At 34.4% G+C, this 12,758-nt stretch overlaps 1 protein-coding gene across 3 annotated transcripts in view; it reads left to right on the top strand.

The window, feature by feature from the left end:
• The window catches only part of LOC106056111 (uncharacterized), a 60,844-nt gene that overhangs the window by 47,616 nt on the left and 470 nt on the right, over positions 1-12,758 (top strand). For 2 of the 3 annotated variants that reach the window (XM_056026124.1, XM_056026122.1), the window contains exons 16-21: positions 1,678-1,799; positions 2,653-2,799; positions 3,039-3,192; positions 3,405-3,470; positions 7,770-9,951; positions 11,778-11,891. In XM_056026124.1, the coding sequence (XP_055882099.1) occupies positions 1,678-1,799; positions 2,653-2,799; positions 3,039-3,192; positions 3,405-3,470; positions 7,770-9,951; positions 11,778-11,891 (2,785 nt within the window). Of the gene's footprint in view, positions 1-1,677; positions 1,800-2,652; positions 2,800-3,038; positions 3,193-3,404; positions 3,471-4,009; positions 5,886-7,769; positions 9,952-11,777; positions 11,892-12,758 lie in introns of those variants that run through there. The other variant, XM_056026123.1, reaches the window with a different exon arrangement.

The following is a 12,758-nucleotide window of genomic DNA, read 5'->3' as shown; positions in this document are numbered from 1 at the left end:
TTAAATGGAATATAGATCTAGATTATTTAGATACATTATCTAGATCAGCCCATGGTCCGAATACAGCCCGCCAACGTTTTGTAAAATTGATTAAAAACATAAAAATTTCTGTTATAATTGTAAATTCTAAACATTTTATATGAATTGAAACAAATTGAACGAATTGAAACAATGACAATTAATTTTGCAAATGCAAACTAGGTGCCCTATTATTAGACTACTGTTAAATTACTTCATAAATTTCACCATCAAAAAAAATATTAAGGCATTTCTGGCCCACTACATCCTGCATCCAGGATTTCCTAATTTATAGAGAGCAAGCTGTAATCATAAATGGTTTTTATCAACACCTGTAACTGTAAACTCAATAAATATTTTTAGATTTTTTAGACCCACAACTATTTCTAAGATACATTATTGACTTAGATTAGTTAAAGTAATATATATATATTTAAAAAAAAATGATTTTATTGCTTTCTTACATAAACATATCTGTTGCAACGTTTGTGACTTAAACATTGGTTGGACTGAAAATGCCTGGAATTTATACTCACACAAGTTATATTTACCTTGTACTAAAAGCAAATTATAGTGTTGCAACAATTGTAATTTACTAAGGTCTTTTAAAATCAAAAAGAACATAAAAAAGAAATGATGTTGAAAGTTAGATCACTATTAGTGTTTTAAATCATATGTTTAGAATCAACTAAAATAAGACAAAAGAGTAGAAACAAACTAGAAAAGGTGTGAGTATTGCAAAATATTTTATATGCTTCGGATGTTCCTTCAGAGTTGAAGATACTTCCTAGTCCAAACCTTCCGCAGGATGGTGGGGGATGGCAGTGGGCAGGGTATGAGCCAGGGACCATCAATAGGACCAAGCAACATTCCACAATGCATACTGCACGACCATGCAGCCATCAGTCTCAGTGAATTTTTAAGCTTGAGATTAAATCCATTAGTGAAATTCCTTAACTTCAAAATATTAAAAAGATAGGTAGCAATAAGACATATAGCACTAAACCATAAATTACAAACACAAACAAAACAAAAACATAACCAATTATAAAAAAGCTATTTTTCAACTTCTATTTGGCAAAAAAATGTTGACATTTTAGAAGTAAAAAAAATATATATAAATAAAAAGATAATAACTTCATGTACACAAACTAAATGTTAAGCCACTATGCACATTTTCCTGATGTGTTGACCTAGATATCAATAGACTTGAAAGTAAAGGGGATTTTAAAAGCTGACAAGCATCTTGAAAAGTTAGCAATCACATGATTATAGTGTTTTTCAACATATTAGATTGTATTGATATCAAAAGCACATGGACCATACAATGCAGTTAGCAATTCAGCTAACACAACTATCAAGTTATATTCTTACCAATTGGGTAGAATACCAAAAGGTAGTGTTTATATTATAAATATATTGTATAACATTATATATATATGTATATTAGGCCAGTTAATTTTTTTTTTTTTTAAATTGTCTCCATGTTTTATTAATTATTTTTTTAAAGAAAAAAATGTTTTATTTTTAAGATTTTGTTTTAAAGCTCAAACAGATTTGAATGATGTCTGACTGCAATCAACGATGACAGTGTAGGACTTCTGTTTTGTAGATAACCAGCACTTAATAGGGTTAAAATAAATGTTTTCCATTTCACAGGCAGACTTTTCTCATAGGGACAGAAGTAATGAACATATTTCTGAAGATAGAAAGAGTCGCAGAGCTCATCCATACAGCAGACCAGAGAGAAAAGACTTTGCGTCCTTTAATTTACCTTACAAGTATGTGATGTTTTTGATCTTTTCACAAGACTTGTTGCGTTACGTGCATTTCTTGTCTAGATAGAGACCTGCTGTGTCCCAATATCACTTTAATTGGCTTGCTGCATGTCTACTCAACTATGAGGGTATTTATCTTGTTGAGAGATACACCGTTTAGACAGGGTCCTTGTTGGTCTAATGAAAAGAATAGCAGCTTGTTATTTGATCAGCCCTGTTGTATGAAGACCAATCATTATAGTAGGCCTCAACACAGAACTGTGACATCACAGTCTGTGGGCATTTTAGACCAGTAGCTTGTTGCCATTTCACATATCCAATATCACGACCTGCGACATGGCAATTGGTCTAAACTGCCCTCAGGTTGCAGCATTGCAGGTTCAGGCCTTCTATAATGTTTGGTCTTGGATATATTCATGAGCTGCTAGAAAATTTTGGCTGACAGATACATGTCTAGTTAATACTACTGTTTCAAAATAATTTTGATGGTATCAACGTTCACCCTGACCTAGTATATCTGTTAAATGAAGTTACTTTCTTTCATAGTTCATATAATTCTTCATAATATCTGCACTAGATGTTTCATTTATAATGTTTGCAGTTAACTGTTCAATATTTCAACTTTAAAGCAATGATTCCTCTCCCCCCCCCCTTTTTTTTTTCCTCTCCCCCCCCCCCCTTTTTTCCCCCTTCCCATTTTTTTTGTATTTAAATAACCATTTGGTAAATGAAATTTTCTAATTGTTATGGATTGAAAAAATGTGTGTGGGGGGTGGGGTTGTTTTTTTTTTCTTTCATAGAGTAGATGACTGTTATGAGTACAATGCCTTAAAGTTAAGTGTGGTAACTATTTCAGAGATTTGGCAGAGCTGATGCAAAGTTTGACAACAGAGACCTTCAAACAATCCAAAAAATGCTACCCGATTCAGAACAAACCAGTCAAAAGATTTGCCAGTTATTGCTTTAAAAGATCATCTGTACCAAAGTCAAAGGGAAAAGAAAAGTAAAGAAAAATTTTGCTCAATTTCAAATGTTTGCATGGTTTGAGTTAATGCATAGCCTTTTTTTTATATATATATATAAATGAACACAATATGACTGTTATAGGTTTCATTAAATAGGGTCAAATTTAAGCGTAGGCTATTTTATTTTTTAAAGTCTTACATATTAGTTTTTGTTTATTTAAGTAATTCAATTTGATAATAACAGAATTATATTATAGCATTTTTATAATCCGATTAGAGCCACAATAAAGTTGGTGCGTCCAGAGGATATCCCTGACATTGACAAACGCAAACACTTGGCTGACGAGGTGGAAAACTTGACAGTGATCTCAGGGGATGAGGTTGCTAAAAAAACATTGGAGGACATTCTTCAAATGTACCCAAGTATAGAGGTAATAAAACAAGGTCGTAAACTGTATCTTTAAACAGACAAATAATCTTTAGAATTGTTTGTAAATGACACCAGAAATTGTTTTCTAATTAAACTCTTAGTAAATTAAAACACTAACATTGAGACTCAAGTTTTGTTTAAAGGCTTTAATAGTTCAATGCTATAGCAAAAAACTAGCAGAACCCGATTCAAGCAATGAATTTTTTGTTTCAGAAGTCCAACACCAAGGAGTTAGGTTCTGATGAAATTGTGGAGGTCAAGGACACTGTTAACCAAAAGGTAAGATTTTTTTTGGTATGATTTCTTTAGTGTTATCAAATCTAACTATCAAGTTTGTATGTAACTTTCTGGATAATCAATTTTAGCCTCAAAATTTGTAAGAACTTGTGAAAATAGATAAGCTAATCAAATTCTTAAGTACAAAATTTGTAGATTTTTTTTTTTTAATTCTTAAGCTTCCATTGTAATACCAATACCTAATAATATCGTGGGTCATGAAATGTGAAGCAAAAAAAAATAATTTTTTTTTTGGTTTTCGTTTTGTTTGTCTGTTTTTTGTTTTAACAATCTTTCAATTGAATTTCTTTTTTAAGTAATTATGTGATTAAGTTTTGATCCCTTTCTACAAAACTGATTTTGTTCAACAATGTTTCTAATTATATTAGTGCATCTTGGTAGAGATGACATTAATTCATAGAAGAGTCGCTTATTACTACGGAGTACTATTGATCTCTTTGAATACAGGCTGTAAACCATTTCTTAAAACTATTTGTCACATCCAAGTGTCACACAAAATCAACTTTGTTTTAACATTGTAGGTACTTGTTAACACCTCAGACATCGCACTTCCTGTCCCAGCTGTAGCGTGCTCTGATGACATACAGCAACCTCCTGTTGTATCACAGTTAAGGAAGTCTGATAGCAAACCAAAGGCATCCAATGAACCAACAGCTAAAATGCCAGATCGTGAGACAAACATCGATGTATTGAAAGTAAGAAATGATGACAAACCTCATGTCCAAGATTTATCTTGTAATTTAGCATCAAAGATTGCTGAAAATAAATCTAAGAAAACTTCTGATTTGTCAACAACATTGTCATCAAGGGTTTGGTGCTCGTCACCTGTGTCTGGGGCTAGAAACAAGAATCATCAAAGACGAGATCCCTGCGTATCACCACTGACAAAAATTAAACCTCAACTGTTTGAGAGTAGGGGAGATAAGAAAGATGTAGAAAGATTAAATGTTGCATCTTCCAAAAAACTGCAGGCTCACAGAGAAGGTGTTTATAGCCCCAGTGATACTATGATGGACATGTCAGAAGATAACATGATTCTTCAGATGTCTGAACTAAGCTTGGTGAAGAATGAGCTAAGCTTGGAAAAGGATGATCAAAGCTTGGTGAAGGATGATCAAAGCTTGGTGAAGGATGATCAAAGCTTGGTGAAGGATGATCTAAGCTTGGTGAAGGACGATCAATGCATACTGAAAGAAGACGGCGAGGAAAAATTAGTCAAGACAAATGATGATCAAAGAGTGGGTCAACTTCTCACTAAGGAGACAAACTCATCCCCACCTTCGAGTGGCAAAATATCGCCCAAAGGCAGCATTCTCAACTACTACTCGCTACTAGAGGAAGCTACTATTATAGTTGATTCCTCTAGTAGTGAGGATGAGCTGGACATTGCGCTGGCCTCACAAAAAGCTGTTCTAGCGCAGGAGGCTGAGGATTCGTCCCTGGATGTAATCTATATAGATTGCAGTGCCTCAGACAATGACTCTGACTGAAATTGGTTGCTTGAGCTCTGCTGATCATTCTACTAGAGCTTTTAATGAGTCCATTAGCTGGAAACTTTATATTTTTTAAATCAATGAAACATTCTTGACAGTGTGGCTTTGTTTTTAAAGATTTACATTTTTTTTAGTCTTATAGTTTTCCATTTTCCAGACATTTTAAATCTTCTGGACTTTAGACATGGATATCAAATATCAAGAATAGTATCTGACTAAAAGTGCTTTAGTCAGTTGGCATTTTAAATAATTTTGTTTGAATTTGTGCAAACCCATTTAATGTTAGTCAACTAGTAAGAACTATTACTATTTACCTATCCGTTCTTGTATTCTTGGAGTTACTGTTATTGTTGATTGTCTCTACAAAGTATGATAATACTGTTCATGAAGTCAAGACAAAAACATTGCTGTCCATTTTTGTATGTCCATGATTTGTTCCAGCAACTCGTATTTATTTTTAATCACGCCAGTAAATTTTATCAATATTAGCATACCAAAGCAATGTTTAGCATTTAATACTTTTAGTCTTGAGACCAAAGAAAAATGCAGTCTTGTAGAACTTATAAAAAGAAAATGGATATCGTAAATGTTGAATTGGTAAAAAAGTTTAAATAAATTTTTATTTTTTATTGGTGGTAATCCTGAGAATCATGAAATTTATGTGAAATAAAAAATGAAAAGTAATCCTTTTTCTAATTTTAGTACTTTTCAATGTAAAAAAAAAAAGGCAAGAGTTTTTATTTTCAATTTTTAAATCTAAAGAGACATTAAAATAATGGTTATGAACTTAGAAGAATCACCATGTGTAACATTTATACTATACAACATTATCTAACAGTTATAAGTCCCAGATAAAACCAATGAGTCATGTCAGTTGTTTCAATACTTACAAATAAAATTGAATGGCCAAAGCTTGTTTTGTCTTGGTATGTTTTGGACTTTCATTCAGAAAGAGATTATTATGTTCTAGCATTGCAGCAAGCCGGATTGAAATTTTGCACTGACCTAAACCTATGAAAAGAAAAAGGTTGAATGACTTTGATTGCATCCTGCTAGTGAAGAGCATAAACTTCTTAATATCAGGCATGATCATATTGATAAGCAGAATTCTACTATCTGTTGAGGGGCTCAAGCCGCGGTTTCTAGACTTGGACTTTGTTACAACATCATAAGAAAGTCCTGCATTGCACAAATTGGTCGTCGGAAACTGAAGTAAAATAACGAGCAGCTTGTTTTAAAATATTGTGGTACTCTTCAGAAAAACCTCACAAATTGTTTAATGGTTGATCTTTGTTTCAAACTAGTCAGAATTTAGATTAGTTCAAAGTTGGGATGTGATTCTCACCAGATGTGTTTGCGTGACATTGGGTTTATTTAAGTAGGCCTTCGTCTCAGGATGAACCAGTAGCCTCTTGAGTAGCACTTGTTTCACAAACATTTAGAAAGTTTACTGTAAATAAATTAATAAACTACTGGTCTTGCATACACAAATACTAGTTTTTTACTCTAAATAGAAATCCACAATACAATGTATATGATACATGACATAAAATAGATGAATATAGAATCCTTGTTTACAGTGCATAAATAATGAGTGCTATTTAAATATGAATTATAAGTACAAAAAGTAGCCCTGCTGATTAGCAATCTAACTCTTCAGTCTGGACGACTAAAGTTTAACTTAATACTTTTACTGCTAAAACATGACTGCCTCACTTCTGTACTGACTGGCTTCTGGCTTGAATGCCTAGTGTCAGTCCGTGAAGTGGGGCTATCTACGAAGATCTGATTTATGAGTTTGTGGACATGTACTATTTACATTAGATTTTTACCAAATAATTAAATTCTTATTACCTTTACTATTTTAACTGTGAATAGACCTTGATTTTAATGATATGACTGTATAGAATCTGGCCCTTGTTGTCTAGAGAGAGAGTGGTCCTTAAGGGACTGCAGGCACGACATGGCCTAAATTGTGCCGATGTGCCTCAAATAAAAAATCAAACCTAGTGTCAGGTTTAGAATAGTTCACCACTTGGCTGTTGTGAATCTTAGTTCACTAAATCAGCCAAAATTTGAGTGATACTGCGGTTCACTACATGTCACAACTATGTGGTAACATTGATGTTGTTATAGTTTTTTTTTTCTGTTAGCCAGAAGAACTAATATAAATCCGTTATTATTTTCTGCAGAAGAACTAATATAAATCCATTATTATTTTCTGCAGAAGAACTAATATAAATCCATTATCATCTTTTTTGGAAGGGAGGTCTGTAATTTATATCTTGAAAGGAAGTGGCTGCTCCCAGATAAATCACTGGTGTACAGTTGGGGCAGAAAACCTTGCCCCAGTGCATTGAAATGGTTCTGCTGTTCTCTTGTTAAATCAATGATTGTAATTGAGTTTTACTTTAAAGTGTTCAAATAACCAAATCCTCTGAAAAAAATCAATGTCTCTGTATGGATACATATATTTGTGTCCAAATCACAAAATAGAACTTAACATTTCCTTATCTGTTTTGCTAGATAAAAAAAAAAAGATTTTAAATATTGGTGCTATTCTTAGTAAACTATTTATTAGAAATCTCTCATTCTGAACTGTATTTCATCATAAAACATTGAACATGTTAGGAGTATAAGTAAATTCAATGCTTCATTTATTAATGCAATACAGTCTTTAAGAATTGCTTAGAATATTAAAACATATTTTTATGATGAAGCACTTAAGACAACAAGAATTGCATAAGAAACATAAAGGTATTAATCTATTGTTAACTGTCTCTCACAGTCGACCGAAAACTCCAGTCAACAGCCTGGACAATCCGAGGAGATAACTCCTGGTGTTCATGAATGTGAGAGTGCTGCCAAAGGCCAGAAGTATAAGATCCATCCTTTCAACAGTGGCAGTGACATGAGTCTTGATGAAGATAACTGCGACACCCACTGTCGCATTATATATGTCAGGTCTGCTCATACCAGTGCTAAACTAGCTGACACTCAGAGTGAGACGTGCCTTTCAGACAAGGGAAGTTCCCACAGTGATCTCGTTTCAAGGGCTAGTGTGAGTGACACTGGTCTGGCGAGTCAGGTCAAGTCATTCAGCTCAGGTCATGAATGTGAGACGAAAAGTGACAGTGACTTGAAAGCGTCTGTAAATGCTGCCTCGTATTTCAACTTTAGCTGCAGACATTTCAGTAGTTTCAACACATTGTACAGTCTCCCCAGCTTCAGTGACATGTCCTCGAATGAGCCCAGAACAATAGCACCAAACTTATTTCCACACATGGCTTACAGAGACCCTTGCTCTGCTCAGCAGTCCCCCCAAAACAAACAGAGTAGTCCTGCCTTCATTTCAAAGAGAAAAAGACAGCAAATGATGAAGGTAACAAAATGCAATCTTGAGAAAAGTTCAGAGTTCATGCTAGTAATTCAATCACTCAAAGATTTAAAATTATCTCCGCACCGCTCAGAAAAGAGAGATTTGAAACTTGCTAAGCCTACGCAACCATTTTGTCTAGAAATGTCACCTTCCTCAGAGAATCCAGTCTGTGTAGAGCATCCAACACATCCATCACACATAGAACATCAATCCCATCCAAAAATGCCATTGTGTACAAAACAGTCACCATGCAGAGAGCAAATATATCTTGATCACCCAGAATTGCCAGGGCAGACATCATGTTCACCACATTCATCATTCCCAAACCAACCTTCAGTTTCACCACATTCATCATTCCCAAACCAACCTTCAGTTTCACCACATTCATCATTCCCAAACCAACCTTCAGTTTCACCACATTCATTATTGCCAAATCATCCTTCATGTTCACCACATTCATCATTGACAAATCATCCTTCATGTTCACCACATTCATCATTGACAAATCATCCTTCATGTTCACCACATTCATCATTGACAAATCATCCTTCACTTCCACCACTTATGTTACATCCTTCATTTCCACAACCGCCATTGTTCCTAAAACAGTCTTTAATCCAAAAATATTCATTGTACCTAGAACAATCACCTTTAATCCAACCACATCCAATGTACCTAGAACAACCACCTTTAATCCAACCACACCCTATGTATCCAAAACAACCACCTTTAATCCAACCACATCCTATGTACCCAGAACAGCCACCTTTAATCCAACCACTTCCTATGTACCCGGAACAACCACCTTTAATCCAACCACATCCTATGTACCCAGATCAGTCTTCATTCCCACAATATCCACCATTCCTTGAAGAGCCTGTACTCCCACAACCCTCATTATTGACAGAACAGCAGCCACAGCACATAGAACTACCCGTAACAAGAATCAATGAAGCTGTGAGCCCTACTAGCAAAAGTTTAAAGAGCTGTCACCAGCTTCGTTCTAACCTCTGTAGTCCAAGCACTGAACACCACACACTGACTTCACCTCAAGTCAGCTTAAGTAACACTTGCGCTTCAAACTCAGACGAAACAGTTGACATTGAACCAGACAATCATGGTAGCTGTTCTCAGACGTGGGCTGAGCAGGAGCCCCCACCTCAAGTAGAAGAAACAGAAAGTTCCAACTCTACGCTTGAGATACTACAGAAATATTTAATTACGGCTTCTAGACTGATCTCAGATTCTGAGCATGCGCGTCAGCTCAAACAATGTAAAAAAACAAAACCACATACTGTTTCTGGTCAGAGTGTGGACTCTGATTTGAATACTTCTGGTACACAATCTGGCGAGCTGTCAGAAAATATGTCGCACATAGTCCAAGATGGGGAAACCTCATCAAATCAAGAACTTGGCCAACCAAACGATGCATTGAAGCTTAGCAATGCCAAGAATAAAATGAGATTAACTGACTTACTGTACATTAAGAAACAGAGAGAATTAACCGCTGAGGAAAATACACAGCTGAGCAAGTTGCTTGCCCTTGTCAAAACTAAGGTGCTAGAGAAACAAAAGCAAGTACTGCCTAGCAGTAAGTATTAGTTGAATCTCTTTCCTTCATTAGTTAACTTATTACTACCGGTACCACTTTATTTTGTAATTTTAACCTGCGTACTGATAGACTTTCATTTTTGTTTATCTTGGCTTTCTTTTCCTCCTCTGCTATTTATTCCAGCAATAATGACTGACTGTCTTGACTGTTTCTATTAGTTCTCTGATAGTCTTGACTCTCATCTCAATTAGTTCTCTGATAGTCTTGACGCTCATCTCAATTAGTTCTCTGATAGTCTTGATGCTCATCTCAATTAGTTCTCTGATAGTCTTGACTCTCATCTCAAATAGCTCTCTGATAGTCTTGACGCTCATCTCAATTAGTTCTCTGATAGTCTTGACTCTCATCTCAATTAGTTCTCTGATAGTCTTGACTCTCATCTCAATTAGTTCTCTGATAGTCTTGACTCTCATCTCAAGTAGTTCTCTGATAGTCTTGACGCTCATCTCAATTAGTTCTCTGATAGTCTTGACTCTCATCTCAATTAGTTCTCTGATAGTCTTGACGCTCATCTCAATTAGTTCTCTGATAGTCTTGACTCTCATCTCAAATAGCTCTCTGATAGTCTTGACGCTCATCTCAATTAGTTCTCTGATAGTCTTGACTCTCATCTCAATTAGTTCTCTGATAGTCTTGACTCTCATCTCAATTAGTTCTCTGATAGTCTTGACTCTCATCTCAAGTAGTTCTCTGATAGTCTTGACGCTCATCTCAATTAGTTCTCTGATAGTCTTGACTCTCATCTCAATTAGTTCTCTGATAGTCTTGACGCTCATCTCAATTAGTTCTCTGATAGTCTTGACGCTCATCTCAATTAGTTCTCTGATAGTCTTGACGCTCATCTCAATTAGTTCTCTGATAGTCTTGACTCTCATCTTAATTAGTTCTCTGATAGTCTTGACTCTCATCTCAATTAGTTCTCTGATAGTCTTGACTCTCATCTCAAGTAGTTCTCTGATAGTCTTGACGCTCATCTCAATTAGTTCTCTGATAGAATTCATTCTTGTCTCAATTAGCTCTTTCACTTGGTTCATACATTTTATTCAAACACTCCATTTGGCTTGTTTTTGTTCATAATGATTTTTTTTTTCATCTGAGAAATTTATCATTAGAATAATTAATAGTAAAAACAAGCCATCTACATTGATTGACTGGTCTAGTTTAATTTTGAACACAAGTTATCTTCATTAATTGGCCAAGTTTAATTGTAAACACAAGCCATCTACATTGATTGGTCTAGTTCTAGAATCTATATCTCAAGGAATGTTTTCAAAACTTGAATAGCCATTCTTTGCTTGTTAATATTACCAGTATCTGGTGGTATTTTATTTAGCTAAGTTCAAATCTAACAAAATCTAATTCATAGATATTGCAATCAGACTCAGTAAAATACTTGATCTTATGGATGAATCTTAATGTATCTTATTTTCTTGCATAACAGCTATTTTATTCTATTCATAGTATTCAACTTGATTGTGAGCCAGCCCTGCCGGCCAAATAATGAAAACTTTATTTGGCTCATAGTTTTGGGCCATAGTCTATAACAGACTCATAGGGTTAATCTTACTATATGGACTAAGTGTTAGAGACAGTTTTACTGGATTCGTAGTTATACTCTTGTGTTCCAGCTTTCATCTGAAATGTACATGGATTTTAGATTTATTATCAATTTATTTGTATTACATATAATACCTTGCCATAGATTTTCTTTATTGGACTTTAAGGTTATTAGTGCAGAGTGCTCCCATTTTTGTATTTTTAACATTTTTAGTTTTTGTTTCATTTTAAATTCTGTCTCCCATCAGGTCATGACCATCTTATTGGAGGTCATCCTCCTGGCTTGAGTTCTAAGATTTCTGAAATAGTGCAGTTGAGAAAATGGAGTTTACACAAAATAACAATTGAAGGCAGAACTAATGGTAAGATTCTTGGTTCAAAGTTTTGACTGATTTGTTGATTTTACTTCTTTCATCTAAGAAATTACAGACTTTCATTAATAAAAAAGATAGTTGTTAGGAGTGATTCTTGTAAAGAAAGCAGAAGTTTATAAAGACAAACTTATTCCTTTAGCAACTTTTCATATGACTAAAGAGGCCAAGCCGTGATACCCACAGAGTTTATGTGTTTGTAAATCACCAGAAACTGCTGTGTTTTTATTCTTTCTTACTTCTCTTGTATTGGCAACCCAGAACCCCAGATCTGTGTGGATTTATCTTGTGCTTCTTTCTCCTAACTGTAGGTGTTGATTCTGAAGAGCTTCATTTTGCTCTTGTATATATCAGAAGACCATTGAAAATATAGAATTAGAATTTGTACTTTAATGAACATAGTTGGAAGGTGTTTATTTTTATTTCATTAGAAACAGTGTCATGAAATGTTGAAGTGTATGTCATTTATAGTTGTGAAAAAAAGGAAAAATAGTTTGTCAATTATTACTGGCAATTAGAGATAAACATTTAGCTCAAAGCAGATGAGAGAGAATAGTGTTTTATATTACAGCTTGTTTAACTAGATGAGAATAGATTGTGTAGATCTGTTTAATCCAACATGTCTAAGGTTTTATGCTCAGCTATCAGAGAGTGAAGGTCTTCAAATATTTGACTACACATTGAGTTAGCTATTTAGTGCTGAGCCTAAAATCTTTCTAATCAAAGGACTTTTATCTTAACAAGCTGTACTAATCAAGTTTTGGCTACTTGTTGTGCATAAAATCTTTCAAATCATAGGACTTTTTATCTCAACAAATTGTACTAATCAAGTTTTTCTACTTGCTGTGATTGAAATAC

Source organism: Biomphalaria glabrata, chromosome 4, assembly GCF_947242115.1.
Source record: "Biomphalaria glabrata chromosome 4, xgBioGlab47.1, whole genome shotgun sequence".
Taxonomy (NCBI): domain Eukaryota; kingdom Metazoa; phylum Mollusca; class Gastropoda; family Planorbidae; genus Biomphalaria; species Biomphalaria glabrata.
Note: the sequence above shows the minus strand (reverse complement) of the source record. Positions and strands in the feature narration are given on the sequence as shown.